The 15,940-nt window shown below is 32.1% G+C and overlaps 1 protein-coding gene across 2 annotated transcripts; it reads right to left on the minus strand.

The window, feature by feature from the left end:
• Nucleotides 1-2,873: 2,873 nt before the first annotated feature.
• On the minus strand, nucleotides 2,874-11,713 carry LOC18437129 (methylesterase 17). 2 transcript variants are annotated; one of them, XM_020669018.2, is made up of 4 exons: nucleotides 11,294-11,713; nucleotides 9,798-9,938; nucleotides 7,291-7,416; nucleotides 2,874-3,749 (listed from the first exon to the last, which is right to left on the minus strand). In XM_020669018.2, exons 1-4 carry the CDS (start codon nucleotides 11,522-11,524, stop codon nucleotides 3,465-3,467), a joined length of 783 nt encoding a protein of 260 aa, XP_020524677.1. In that variant the 5' UTR covers nucleotides 11,525-11,713; the 3' UTR covers nucleotides 2,874-3,464. The 2 variants fall into 2 exon arrangements, with proteins under 2 accessions (XP_020524677.1, XP_020524678.1); XM_020669019.2 differs by lacking the exon at nucleotides 2,874-3,749 and adding an exon at nucleotides 7,037-7,163 and having other exon boundaries at nucleotides 11,294-11,692.
• Nucleotides 11,714-15,940: the final 4,227 nt, after the last annotated feature.

Genomic DNA, 15,940 nt, shown 5'->3' on the forward strand with positions numbered 1-15,940 from the left:
GTAAGTGATCGCAGTCTTCTGAAAAATAGTCAGTTTTCAATAAAATAGTGATATTTATATCCAACATCTTTATTTTATTAGTTTTATGTGTAAGTGACATCATCTTCCTGAAAAATAGTATGTTTTTAATAAATAGTGATATTTCTGTCCAAGATCTTTATTTTATAAGTTTTGTGTGTAAGTGACCTCATTGTTTTGAAAAATAATATTTTTAGTAAAATTGTAATATTTTATCTATTGTTAGGTATTTTAAATGTTGTAACTTCTTAGAAATAAATTTAATTTTCCTGTCTATTGTTCAGAATTTTAAATACTGTAAATTATTAGAAATAAATGTGATATTTCCCCTTTTAGTATAATTATGAGATTTCCTTCTACTGTTTTTGAATATTTAGACATTATAAAATTCATATGCAAATGTCTGCCTTATTATTTGAAAGACTGATATTTTTGCACTTGATTGTAGTATTGCCTATGAAATGATTATTTACAAATTGGCAATTTCATAAATTGTGATAATTTCGTAGTTAATTTTGGATTCTCATAAAAGTTCGTCTATTGATACTAGACTGTTATCATGACAGATTTCAAGAATGTCCTTCAAAACTGTTACCTTTCAGAAATTATTGTATAAAATGTTTAAATGGCTACTTAGAGATGTATATATATATTTTGACTGTTACATCTCAGGAATATCAGTATTGTAAATTCTTGGGGTGTGACAATTATGGTATCAGAGCAATAGGTTTAAGATTCTTAGGAAATTTAAAAATCTTTTTCACAAATCAAGTACACAAATTTAGAGGACTAAATTTCTTTAAGGGGGAAAGAATGTAACAATCCTAAAATTTCAAAAAAAAAAAAAAAAAAAGAAGAAGAAAAAAAAAAAAGAAACTTTTAATACATGATGATTCGTTTGAACATGATGGTCCTTAGGGACCATCGCTACTTTTAAAAGCTTTCGGTTTAAAAGCTTTTTTTGCTTCCTTGCTCTTGCCACGTCCATTAAAGGACGTGGGCTTTAAGTTAACTCTCACACATGTAATAAAAGAATAAAAGAATAAAAGAATAAAAGAATATGTTATTAGAATTAAAATTCGGAGAGGTGAGAATTCCTACTCTAGAAAACTTTTGAGATCTTTATCTCTCTAGTCGAAACACAGTGAGCTCTTCTCTCTAGCCGAATTTTTATCGGATGCTCCCTCTCAAATATTTTATGTGTAAGTGATTGCATTCTTCTGAAAAATAGTCAGTTTTCAATAAAATAGTGATATTTCTATCCAACATCTTTATTTTATTAGTTTTATGTGTAAGTGACATCATCTTCCTGAAAAATAATCCGTTCTTTTTAAAAATGAAATGAAATAATTATTTTTGCTTATTATCATAAATTTTAGGCGCAATAAATTTTATGCGTAAGTGACCTCATTGTCTCGAAAAATAATCCATTTTTTTTTAAATGAAATGAAATAATTATTTCTGCTTATTATCATGAATTTTAGGCGCGATAAATTTTATGCGCACGCGACTTCATTATTTTTAAAAAATAATATTTTGAATAAAATTGTGATATTTTATCTATGTTAGAATTTTAAATACTGTAAATTCTTAGAAATAAATTTATTTATTTTTCTTGTCTATTGTTAGAAAATTTTAGATACTGTAAAATTATTAGAAATAAATATGATATTTCCACTTTTAGTTTAATTATGAGATTTCCTTCTACTGTTTTTGAATATTTAGACATTGTAAAATTCATATGCAAATGTCTGCCTCATTTTTTGAAAAACTGATATTTTTACACTTGATTGTAGTATTGCCTATGAAATGATTATTTACAAATTGGCAATTCCATAAATTGTGATAATTCCGTAGTTAATTTTGGATTCTCATAAAAGTTCGTTTATTGATACTTGACTGTTATCAAAATAGATTTCAAGAATGTCCTTCAAAACTGTTACCTTTCATAAATTATTGTACAAAATGTTTAATTGGCTACTTAGAGATGAATATATATGTTTTGACTGTCACATCTCAAGAATATCAGTATTGTAAATTCTTGGGGTGTGACATTTTAATTAGATTTAATTTATCTAATTTCTATTGACAGGAAAATGGTTAAGAAAAAGAAGATAATGGTTCATACACCGTCCATAATGTTAATGGCCTATCTATAGAATGGATGACTCAGATCTCTCACCCCACAAGTCACCCTTGATCGATGGTCTATGTTCAATATCACATGAAGAGGCACGCCAAGAAAAACCCTAAGAAACCCTAATCTTGTTCAAACCTATAAAAAATGGATTGTCTATACCCAAATCTATACACCTTATCTTTCTATCTCTCTCTTAAAAAAGTTTATATATCTCATGTTTGATCTCTCTCCCACATTGTGAAAGAACCTAAGGGTTTGGGTTATGAAATTCTTATCTCTCCTATCTTTCAAATATGGATTTATGGCTAAGGGTTTTAGGGTTTAGCAAAAAAGGAATCCACCGCTACGAGAATTCACCTAGGGTTTGAGTTTGTGATCAAAGGGGTTCATGTTCCATTGGTGTGGCTTAGCCGAAATTTGTTTTTCTGGTTCGATATTGAAGCTAGACCATTGATCCCGCGCCATCGAATGGTGGTGATTCGGTGTGGGGTGTAATAAGCCCGGTTGAGGTAATCTCCGGCACTCTTCCTTTTGTTTCTTGCAATCTTATCTTTTATTCTCAAGTATAATGCATAGTTGTTTCAATAATATCAAATTGTTAAGATCTTGGTTTTATTGATATGTTCATTTTATCTTGAAATTTATCTTATTATAATAAAAACCACAGATAAGTGATCTTTTGCCAAAAGAAAGGGATGAAAAAAATATATATATATTCGCCGATAAAAGATCACATAGGTATTTCTTTCAATGTTAACCTAAAATTACATGTAGGATCATTCAGACTAACAATATAGAGACTAGAGAGCCATACCTCTCATATGAGAGAGATCCTTTTGTTACACACATAAATAACAAAAAAAAAACCAAGAGAGATTATTTTATTACAAACATAAATAATACAAAAAGCCCATGAAAATGTGATCCCTTGGCTCCCGTCCTACTTATATAACTTTAACAAGATTAACATACTCCTTATCAGATGGGATTATATATTATGAGATCATTTATTTTTTATACAAGATGGCCACAATCACTTTTAGCCATTGGATGTAAACTCCAATAGATAAAAGTATGTCACAACATTCAAAAAATTTTAATTTGAACTTTGTGCTCAAATAATGACACACCATCAACTATCCGATTTCAAATCCGATTATCAGTGATGTTTATGACCTCCTTATGTCAAAATAAACGATTTCATTGTATACTCTATTATTGTAATCAAATTCAACCCCCGACTCTTTAATGAGTGTCCTATTTTTTAACTTTAAAAAAAATAAAAAAACCCTCTTCTATGAGTTTTTTAACCGCAATACATAGTTGAGGCGTTGATCAACAAGTGGTGCAACTCATTGGGGGCAGAGAAAAATGGGCTATGGTCGGTGTCAATGAACATGACCTCATCGGGTGGCCAGCTTTTAATCATCATTTCTTGATGCACATCTGGCCTCATAATCTCATCTTTGTTCATCTTTATATACACACGCTTCACCAAATCAACATCCCCCATATTTGCCCCTTCAAACTTTGCACTGAATAGTGGCATCAATGGCGCTGGCCTCAAGAGCATCGAAGCTAAGGTAGAGTCCTGTGGATTCCACACAAAATTATTGCCATGAATTTGTTTTTTGTTTTGTTTTTGGGGTGGCGTAATTTAGAGGGGCAAGACATGCCCCTATTCATTTTTTCATATAGATTAGGAAGTTAGTTTTTATTTAACGTATCAGTATGTGATATCAGTATATGGTATCAACAAGATTGAAAACCACAACGTGATAGCTAGATGTGGGGGTGCTACTTCTACGACCCAACCCTATTCATGATTATTGCCATGAAGATGGTTTGGTGATAGGCCATAGACACATAAATAGTAGGAATAATGAGAGAGTATAGTGAATTCACAAGATAGCAAGTTGTACTATATTTACTCTCTGGAGCAACAGAACTAGTATTTTTCTTAAATGAGAATTTGAAAACTACCAAAAATCACTAGACTACTATTTTTAAAAAGAAAAAGTTTATATAGAGCTGAGGCTCTAAACAATCAAATTAGAGCCCACCTCAAAAATTTCACTAGAAGATGCCCACATATCCTCAAATTGATCATCTCGACATCAAGATGCATGAATATGAGAAAAATATGGATTTTAAGTTTTGAAAATAATGCATATTGTGATGCATTTTTGGACCGTCAATTTTTAAGATTTTCAAGTTTTCATAGATCTTTTTAATCTACACTATTTTTTAATTTTTCATTTTATAATTAGATATGAAAATTAATTTTAAGACCATCACAACAATTTCTAGTATTGAAACCACATTGTTCAACACTATTTGAAGATAAGCTCTACTATGATTGTTTAGAGCCTTGGCTCTATACAAACCGCACCTTTTTAAAAAAGGACAAATGAAATTTAAGTTCGTGGATACCATTCAAGAATTAGGCAGTCTATGTTCCATCCTAGGATGCTATAAGTATCTATGAAATTTTTTTTTTTAGTCACTATTATGAAAAGATTACAATATTTTGAAATGGTTTGGTATTGCGTCCACAACATGTGGACGCTTAAAAGGTGCATCGGCACTTTATAATGGATCATATTGAACCATGCTCATCCAAGGGCCAATGATGAATTTCGTATTTCTTATTTAAAAATAATATTAATGTGAAATTTTAGTTTTAGATTCATTTTTATAAGTAAGATTGAATAAAATTAATAAAAAATATTTTTGAAAAAATATTGAACAAAAAATTGAGATATTTTGGTATTTTTATTTAAAATATTTTATAAATATTTTTATTTAGTTATATTTATAAAAAGTACATGGTTTCTATGCATCCAGCCCACAAATTGTAGAAAAGTAGGCTTGGCAATAAATATATATTTTTAATATAATTTGATCCTAATTTTTAAAGAATATATAATCTTTAACATGGAGATCATGAATATGAAAAATAAAAATAAATTGAAAACTAAAAATAATAATTATATTAAGAAAATATTTGGATCTTAAGTTACAATTGTTTTTAGATGGACCACCTATTTGCATCCATCTTTACGATGAATGTTTTGTACCTCGGATTGCATATTCTAGAAATGCGGTCTAGCCCGCAAGAAACAATTGTCCTTATAAAATACCTTTACACACCAAAATTTAGATAAGTTTCTTATTTAAATAAAAATAAAAAATAAAATACAAGACTAAGTTTCAGCCATTAGATATGGCCATATGAGATCTCAACCATTGGATGGGTGCTTGTGCAACCTTCTATCCACATATACTTTTCCTTTTGAAAATACTATTTTACTTGAATGAGCAAATGCATGATATTTCCCCGTGAGTGCATGCAATTTTTCTTTTTTGGGTAATTTAGTGGGACGAGCCCCTACCCGTTTTCTAACTCGTTAGTGGTTTTTGACGGCGTTAAGTGATAATGGAAGCCTAGACTTTAGCTTAGGCACAAATAGTACTTCCACCACGACCCCAATCCCATTCTTGAGTGCACAGAATCTTTTAGTAGTATGATTTATCATTGGATGCAGTTTTCTAACCTATAACTCATAAATGGTGACATGGGTTTTCCGAAATTGCAAGCCTCCAAATGGTGAATTTAAAAAGATGTATTGTAAACTTGCGAGAATTGCCTTTATCCATGCCTTGTGAAACATTTTTGGGATCGTATAGAATGAGACTATTTACCTTTAGTATAAGGATATCAAAATTATTTGCAACTAGTTGATGTGAAATCTAATAGCTTGAGTGTGTCACAAAGTTCAACAAGTTTTATGTTGAACTTTGAGTTTGGTCAATTAAATAAATGCAGCTACCCAATTTCACATCCAATAGTCAAGATTAATTACGACCACCTTGTACCAAATATAAATGATCTCATTGTATACCTTTTCAACATTTTTAGGTTCGTCATTCCAATATAATTTAAAAGGTAATCAAGAACATATGGTGTGCTCCGACCAGAGTATCCTTTATAACACCCCCCTAGGGCCGAAAACTGTTTAGGAGATTGTCTTTTTTATTCCAATACTTTGGGAGCCATCCAAATAACATTAAATGATTATTTTCAAAAAAAAAAACTTGGATGTTGAGTTCTTGGACACCTCGATCATGCCCTTTATTAATTAGAGGGATGTCATTGCTTTTGTGGCACATAGGGAGTGCAATTCAAAATGTTTTTCATTGAGATTGGTTACAGGTTCTTGAGATTACATCCCAAAATATGGAGCAAATGCACAATATATGTTCTTGAGGGAGCAACAAATCTTTTTGCTAATCTTAGAACATACCATATAAAGGCAAGAGTAGATTCAAAAGGTGTGGCAAGAAATATACTTCTGATTTTCTATAAATCCAAATGGACATTCGTTTTCGTGTATATGATAAAAGCAATATTTTTAGGAATTGTTTATAAAGAGACCATTTACTTTTTGTACAAAGAGATCACAATCATTTTTGTTCTTTAGATTTCAAAATGGGTGGTTGTAAGAGTGTAATTGGCTAGACACAAAGTTCCAAAAAAAAATTCTCGGACTTCGTGACTCACCCCAAGCCATCCAATTTGATATATAATGAGTAGGAATAGTCATGACCTCTTTATACAAAAAATAATTGGTCTCTTTGTAAACAATCCTATATTTTTAATACCCACTAATCTGGATTGGGAATCAATGATTTAGATCAAGATTTGATCGCATCTGAACCGGTTCGAGGAACGTATCCCTCCTCCCTCTAAAAAAAAAGAAGAAAGAAAAAACTCTGTCCCCCGCACCCCCACCTCCCAAAAAACAAAAAAATATCCCTCATAAAGCATTAATTTTTTTTGTTTTTTTTTTAATGTTGTAGTTTTTCGATCATCAATTTGGACCGATCTAATAATTCGACACATATGTGTGGGGTGGACAATACACCACCAATCCGCATTTTGAAACACCGTGATAAAGTATTCCATAGTAGCGACATGGGGAGGATAGTATATCTCCTAACCCTAGTTTTCCAAAGAGAAATACATGAATAAAATATACAAAATAAGCATGATTATCAATTATTAAATAAGTCATAATTTCAACTTGAGACGGTAAAATAAGAAAATAATTTTGATTGTAGAGCATTACCTCATGTGGACTGCATTGATAAAGAAATTTTCGTTGCAAATAAGGATTTATAATTGCGCTTGTTGGAGGTCGATCAGGCCCAAGCCCAAAGTTGAAGTCAACCGCATCGCCGAGGTCGGGAAAAGCCTGTGGTATTAGTACAACGACGCGGTTAGCATGCGGCCAAGCCCGTACATGTAGATATGGGGGTGACAATAAATGTATATTTAAAATATAATCTTAAACATGGACATCATGAATGAATTTTCTTTTTTAAAAACTAAAAATAATAATTTTGAAAGGGTGTAGTTGGCATACGGACGCATCGCTGTAGCGGTAAGGTGTACCTTCAAATTTTATCATGGTATATAATTTTGATGTAAAATGTTTTTAAGATTATCTCAAAATCTATTTTTATATCTAATTATAAAATTTTAAATTTAAAAAATAGTTTAAATCAAATAGATTTATAAACATATGCAAATCTATAGACATTATAAACATATGAAAATCTTGAAAATGGATGGTGTAGATAATATATTGTAAAATGCACTATTTCTGAGACTTAAAATCTTTTTATTGGTCATACATCTTGATGTCGATATGAACAATAAAATGGCTTTTCAACATTAAAACTACCTTTTCCGATGGATTTTTAAGGTGCATCCATAGTTCTATATTATACAGTTGCATCCTTACATAAACTTTTTTCATTTTAAAAACTAGAAGTAATAATTATATTAAAAAAATATTTGGACCGTTAGTTACAGTTGTTTTTAGATGGACCATCTATTTGCATTCATTTTTAAGATGGATGCTTTGTACCTCTGGACCACATATTGTAAAAATGTAGTCCAGCCCCATGAAACAATTGTTCATTAAAGTTTTGATTAGTAAACAATGTTTTAAAATTCACATTATGTCAATGAAGCTTATTAGAAAAAAAAGAAAACAATTTTTTAAAATTCAGTGCGAGTGGTTAGATCAATCACCTGCTGGATCGGTTCATATGATCAATCAGACCAATTCTCTAGTATGTGAATCGCAAAAATATTTGAATAATTGTTCTTTAAAATTTTGAAAAATAGAAATTAATGAAAATATTTGAATAATTGCTTCCCACCATATCTAAGGTGGGAAATAGCAAAAACATGGGTAAATATAGTGTGAAGCAAGACCACTAAATTTGGTGATCCTGGTCACAAATTTTTACATCAAAACTTACTCCTGGGTACGCTTTGGGTCCTGGGGAGTACGTATACAATGTGCATATATGGGAACATGCCACAATCATCTTTTTCTTATTTAAGTTTTAATGGCCAACGAATCCGGCAGCCAGTGGACCTAATTGTGGGACATTGCCTCCACAAGGTACCAAAAAATAAGTCTTTCTTTCTTGAGAAAACCCTTTGAGCAACTTTTATCCCTCGTCTTTTATCCCAAAGCGCCCGAACATCTATTTTTAAGCAACTTTTACGGTGCCTGACCACCCTTATTTTATATGACACTGCATACTTTTTAGAAGCACAAAGTGTCAGACTACCCTTATTTTATATGACATTGCATACTTTTTAGAAGCCCAAAGTGTCATACTGCCACCATTTTTGAGTCGGACTGCATGCCCAAAGTACTGCACCGCCCTTAATTTGTATCGGACTGCATCCTTTTCAGAAACAAAGTGCCGGACCGCCCCCATTTTGTGTTGAACCACATACTTTCCAAAGGGGTTTTTTTTATATTTATTTTACTTTTTTTTTTACTTAGGAGTATTTGCTAAACAAAGTTAAACTTAAGATAAAAATTGCTAAAAAAAATCGATTTGGGGAAAATTGTCTAGAAATTATGATTTGGGGGGTTTTGGTAATTTGTCACTCTTGTCTCTCTTCTTCTCCCACCACCACAGATGTTATAATTGTGAAATTGCCCCTATAAATTACCAAAATAGCCTTTCTTAAGTCTATTGTCCCTCTCTACTAAATAATATTACTATTTAATTATTGCACATTCAAAATAAAGGTCAACCCGTCAGGCTGCTGTCTTTTTATTTTTTATTTTTTGAAGGTCTCTATAAGGTGTCAATTTTAATTATTTAATATTTAGCCATTATGAGATTTTTAAATTAAATAAAAATAAATAAAAAATTAAATAGTTTATTCTTAAATTTATTTTGGTAAGTTCTTTTAATAATATTATTAAAAATAATAACAAATCAATAAGGGCTATGCACAGCACAAACTCAATACAACATCTATTAAGATGGGCAAATTGGTTCAAATGGAGGGCTAAAAAAGAGCAAGGGTTAAGTCCAAAAAGATATAGTTGGAAGTAGTGAGAAAAAATATAAGATTTATGATGTCACTACGAAATGGTTCTTGATGGAGTAAAATGACATATCAGGATTTGTATAACCAGCCTCAAATAGTTAAGAAAAAGTTCCGATGATGCTGGTGATGGTGATGAACCTTAATAAAAAAATGGCTGACACAAATAATTGAACAAAAAATTAAAAATAAAAAATAAAAAAATACCTGGCGATCTTGGTCAGATACAATGCCATTCCTCAACATGATGGCAGTAACATAAATACAAAGGCTAATCTTCTTCATTCCAAACACGTGGGTGGCGTGGGTTATGCTCAAACCACCAGCGCTGTGCCCAACCAATATTACCTTCAACACCCAAGTAAGAGGATCAATTCAAGGAGAGAGAGAGGGGTTTGTTTGATAACGGAGAAACCAGAAACAAATTAAATTGAGAGATAGGCATAAGTTTGATAACGGAGAAAACAGGGAAAGTCTCTCAATTTTCCTTGTACTATAGTTTTCACCCATTTGAGAATAGTAAAATTGGAGAAAATTAAAACTTATTTTTTTCTCGATTCCACAATTTTAGAAAAGTGGCAGCCCTGTGCTGCCACTTTGGGAGAAAATTACAAAGCATCAACGAAGCCCTAGCGCTTTTGTTGGGTGGTTTCTCGACCCCTTTATTTAATAAATCATTCATTTGACTTCCTCCAATAATTATTAGGTGGCTTGACATTTTAAAAATATTGTATGATAAGTTTTTGGGGGAAGGAGAGCGAGTACCCCAATTTCTCAAAGAATTCTAATCCAGTATTATCCCTAGAGAGAGAGGGCATGATCATTTGGAGAGAGAGAAATCATGGTCATGTGTGGCCTAGGTGCAATAGTGATAAAAAGATTGGGCAATGGCGTGTGAGATTAGTGCAAGATTAGGGCAACAAGTAATAAAAATTTCATAGATATGAGATCAAATTTTTATCTCAAGTTCTCAATCATACATTGAAAGAAATAAAATAGATGGATTGTAGCATGAAAATCCTATTTAAAATATATATTTACGCATCATATCAATGAAATACATAATGAATGGTTAAAATAAGTAATTTTTTGCTTTCCTAACACCAAACTGGTGAAAATAACAGCATCATAATTTATCAAACAGGGTTTTAATTTCCAAAAAAATTAGCCGATTTCACTTTTCTTCCATAATCCAAAAAAGCCGGCAGCAAGAGAATCCTATAGAAAGTTATCAAATGCACCCTAAGATCATCACTGAAGCAAGTAAATAAAAATAAACAAATTCAATGCAACCGAGAAAATTAAAAAATGAAATGGCCTCAAAAGGATGCTTTGGCCCAAAAGGAACACTAAGGAAGCTCACACAAAATTAACAGCTTCTCTCTCTCATATGCACACAAACTTAACCGCTTCTCTCTCTCTCATATGCACACAAAATTAACAGCTTCTCTCTCTCATATGCACACAAACTTAACGGCTTTTCTCTCTCTCTCAAACACATACAAACTTAACAGAGATTCTCAGACAAACACAAATCCACACAAAACTGACTCTCTCTCTCCAACACACATATACAGACTTAACAGATTCTCTTTCTCAGACAAACACAAATCCACACAAAACTGACTCTCTCTCTAACACAGACAATCTCTCTCTCTCTCTCTCTCTCACATACACACACTCACTCATTCCGGCGGACATACCTTTTCATCTTCAGGGATTGTAGAGAGGAGATCCATGAGGGGCTTGTTGTACTCTTCAAATGAAAGAATGGAATCAGCATTTCCAGGATGTAATCCAGAACCGCAGAGATCGACTGCCGTGACCTTGAAGCCTGAATCTTTTAGAAGTGAGGCTGTTTTATACCAACACCAAGCGCCATGGCATGTCCCATGAACTAGAACAAAGTGTTGAGTCGCCGGAACTTCACCCATGAGATTTTCCGGCAATAAATCCTCGCCACTCTAGAAAACAAATGAATGAGTTGAATGGAGAGAGAGAGAGAGAGAGAGAGAGCGAGAGAGAGAGAGGTGCCTCTTAACAAAGTTGAGATTGTATTTTTATAGGCGCTGCGGAGTGAGGAAGTCAGGTACTAAAGACTAAAAGTGCTCTGAAGAAAAATGTGCAATACGGTACATATTTGGTCAATTTATATGAGTGTATGCAAACTAGGCCGTGTCAGATCCATAGTTATCAATAAATCGGCTCATCATAAAATTGGAAACTAATTGTTTTTATTTTAAAAAGTCAAATAAAAAAATCATGTATGGATTGGTAATAATACTTCATGTAGAGAGATCGTGAATAAATCAGACTAGGCTCCAAAATCGAAATCGAAGTAAAAAAATTGAATATATTTAAAATATTATAAATTTTAAAACTCTAAATATATATATCACTCAGTATAGAAAAAATTAATAGTAGTGAGGAGTAATGCTTTCACTCTATATATATCACTCAGTATAAAATGACCTCCCTATAAATATAAATTTCAAATATTCAATGTGATATATCTCTAAATCATAAGATGATTATCTATTCTATTCGTCAAGATAAGTATTGGGTAGGTGAATTCAATTTTCATCTTCTATAAAGAAATTGTCTACCCCATACTTGCTAACTATGATCTACCCATAACCACCCGAAAAAATACGCACCATATCCATAGCAAAGAACCAGAGAAAGTTTAGGGAGAATACAAATAAAAATAAAAATAGAAATTTCATAAAACAAGAAAGAGATATTGAACTTTCCAAAAAAACAAATCAAAGTATATTAATAGGATAGAGTTTTTGAAACAATTTTTTCAAATTTTGAAAAAGTTGTGTTTTAAACTTTTTCCTGAAAGATCATGTACTTGTACCGATCTATTGAAAAAGTCGCAGATTAAATCGTTTTTAAAAAAAACGCTGCTTTTTTTTGAAAAAGTCGCTATTAAATTGGTGACTTGCTAACTATGGTCAGATCAGACTCGGCCCAGTTACCCAGGCTCAGGGAATGCCGAATCCGAGTTGTCCTGAGTTGGGGGTTCAACTCGAGGTTATCAAAAAAAATTTTAAAAATAAAAAATCCCCCAAAAAATAAGGAATATATTTATAATATATATTTTTATATTTTTTATCATTTTTGACAAAGATGAGAATGCATTTTGACCATGAATACTTATTTTTCATTGTTCCCTTTTTTTTTGGAGAATTTTGAAAATACCCACAGTCACAAATTGATTTTTCAAATTTCATTTTTTTACTATTTTTCCTACTACATTTAGATGTATTTTGTTTAATTTGATTTGAAATACATTTTCCCTATTTTTTTAGATGGTAGCAGATACACTTGCCAAGAAGGCAACATCTTTATGATTTAGCACAACTGCCCTACTATAGGGTTGTAAAGATATGTTTTGTATTTCCTCCATTCTTATTAGTGAATACAGGTATGGCGCCTCTTCCCCCACTGAATTATCCAATATATATATATATATATATATATATATATATATACTTTTGAATATTATAAAATTAAAAAAATAAATTTAATATGCAGTTTGATATTTAAAACAGCCGACTGGAGACAAACTTGAAAAAAAAGTAAAAAAATAAAGGGACAGGACCTCTATAAAAAATATGTGATATTTTTTAACCATAGTATAATAACGGTCAAATAAAAGGGCATCGACGTAATTTCCCAAGTTAGAATTATGTGAAGACTTTGTAGCATGAAATTTTAAATTCCTGGAATTCGGTGACACAGACCAAAGCCAAAAAATATTTAACTCCCTCTTTCCAGCATCTCTCTCCCTCTCTCTCTCTCTCTGAATTCACTAAAGAAATTTGCCAAACCAACCTAAACAATCAATTTTAGCCCTCGAAATCCACAAAAAAAAAAAAAAACAGCCCCATTTAGAAGGCAAGTCCACATAACAATCTCTCTCTCTAGATTCTCTCTCTTTTTTTTTACAAAGTCAAATCTCTCTCTCTAGATTCTCTCTCTTTTTTTTTTTTACAAAGTCAAGTCTCTCTCCCTCTTTCTCTCCACTTGATGATGAAAAAAAACTAAACCATCAAATCAAAAGATAACATAAGATTCATCGTACTAGAGAGAGAGAGCGATCCAAAGACAAAAAAACTAAGAATAAATTAGATCCATGCATTATATCAGATATATAATGCATTCAAAGTTATCACTTACTCTGGCACACAATGCATGCAACAAGAATATGAATAACATAGTTGCTAAGGTCTTTGTTTCTAATAGAACAAGTATTTGAGTAGGTAGGCACATGTTTCGGGCCAAAGATTTGAATGTCTAGGAAGTAGAAAGTAGTTGCATAATCTCTATTTCTGGGAGGCTTTCTCGCATATGAGTAGGTGTTTTATTAGGTGCTCTAGTTTTTCCTATGGGGACCATTTGTGTCTATGTTTTTTATGTTTAGTGTGCGTTTTTTTTTATGCTCGAGTCATTTGTTGCAAAGCTCTAAAATTGGTATTAGAGCCATGTCTCTGATCTTAGGTGATCGAATTTCAGAGAGCAGAGTATAGGAAGCAAAGGAAACATCGTTGATGTGGCAGAGAACAGGAGTTCGCGAGAAGCTCAATAACCACAGCTACATCGATTGACAATCCTATATGAAGTCATACTTGTAGATAAAATTTAAAAAAGAGAATGGGATGCCATATAGCTTTTGTAAAAGATCTTGGGGGACAGAGAGACAGAGAGGGACAGAGAAGGTGATTATATCACTCAGGAGAATAGATCATGAAGAGAGGGAGGTGCCTGTATTGCTTCGAATAACAACCAGAGAGAGCGAGAAATGAGCTAAGTTGAGGGTGAGAGGTGGGCTAAAGGAAAATAGCTTGGGCTTAATTGGTTAGCGCTTGACAATTTGCAACGCTGTATCCTAAGCTAAATTCCTACCAAGGGTAGGCCCCATTGACTCACCCAAAAAAAACAAAGAAGAGAGATGGGCTAAGCCGAGGATGTGGAGAATATGCAACAAGATGGTGCCTGGTAATCACAATACAAAAAAAGTGGGTGCCATTGTTCTCGAAAGCCTTTTTCGGTAGAGGAAGAACTTGCAAAGTGAGAAAACCTCCATAGAGAGAGAACTTAAAAGAGAGCTAAGAGATAGGTGTTGGAGATGACGATAGTAAAATCCACGGTTGGATAGAAATCTTATTAAAATAAGTAGAATTACATTTGGATAAGAAATAGAAATCCAATTAAATTAAGAGTCTTGGTTATATATTTTAAGTTTAAGATATATGTGACACACACTATATTTCTATCTAGCATGGGATTACACACACTACATTTTTAAGCTAAGTTCATGGGTGGATATAGAATAAGAATAGACCCTATGCCTAAAGAGAGTTTAAGGCATGCGACCTTTACAAGAAATGAGAGAGAAAGAGATAAGTGCAAAATCGTTGAGGGAGGGGTAGACAAATAACGCAATAATATTAATAGATCATATGGCTGGAAGGATTTAGGGCATAAGACTTTAAAAAGAAAAGGGTGTGGTTTGTATAGAGCTGAGGCTCTAAACAATCAAAGTAATGCACACCTTCAAATAGTATCGAGAAATGTGGTTTCAATACTGAAAATCTTTGTGATAGCTTTAAAATATTGTTTCATCTTTAATTACAAAATTTAAAGCTTCAAATATAGTGTTGATCAAACAGATCTATGAAAAATTGAAAATCTTGAAAATTGACGGTCCAAAAATGCGTTACAAGATGCACTATTTCCAAAACTTGAAATCTATTTATTTTCTCATGTCCATGCATCTTGATGTCAATATGAACAATTTGAGGATATTTGGGCATCAAAACAACCTCTTCCAATGAAATTTTTGAGGTGAGCTCTACTTTGATTGTTTAGAGCCTCGGATCTATAAAAACTTTTTCCAAAAGAAAAAAGAGACAGAACGAGATGGGAAAAGAGAGATAGAAGGGAGACGTGATATTTGAGGGGATAGGGACGGTTCAAATAGATGTGAGGAGAAAAGGTAAAAAAAACAGAAAAAAAAACATATAGTTTCTATTTTCTATTAACCCACATCCCTATAAGAAGTACATTACAACCTATATTCATATATGTCTATTATCAGAAGAGATATTTGTGAAGTCTAAAGGAGAAAAGTTAAAAGAGTTTATAGTAAAAAAAATATAAGTCTTATAGATACTTTTTTTGAATTATTCTTTTCCATTTTTTCTTCTAATATTTATCTCGTTTTTTTTTTCTCTTGTTCTTCTAATATTTATCTTGTTTTAACATGCATCTTACAACCCACATTCACATACATATAATACCAGAAGAGATTTTTGTGCAGCCTGAAGGAGAGGAAGGTT

The sequence above is a fragment of the Amborella trichopoda genome, chromosome 8 (genome assembly GCF_054954075.1).
Source record: "Amborella trichopoda isolate Santa Cruz 75 chromosome 8, AtrichopodaSantaCruz75HAP2 v2.0, whole genome shotgun sequence".
Taxonomy (NCBI): domain Eukaryota; kingdom Viridiplantae; phylum Streptophyta; class Magnoliopsida; order Amborellales; family Amborellaceae; genus Amborella; species Amborella trichopoda.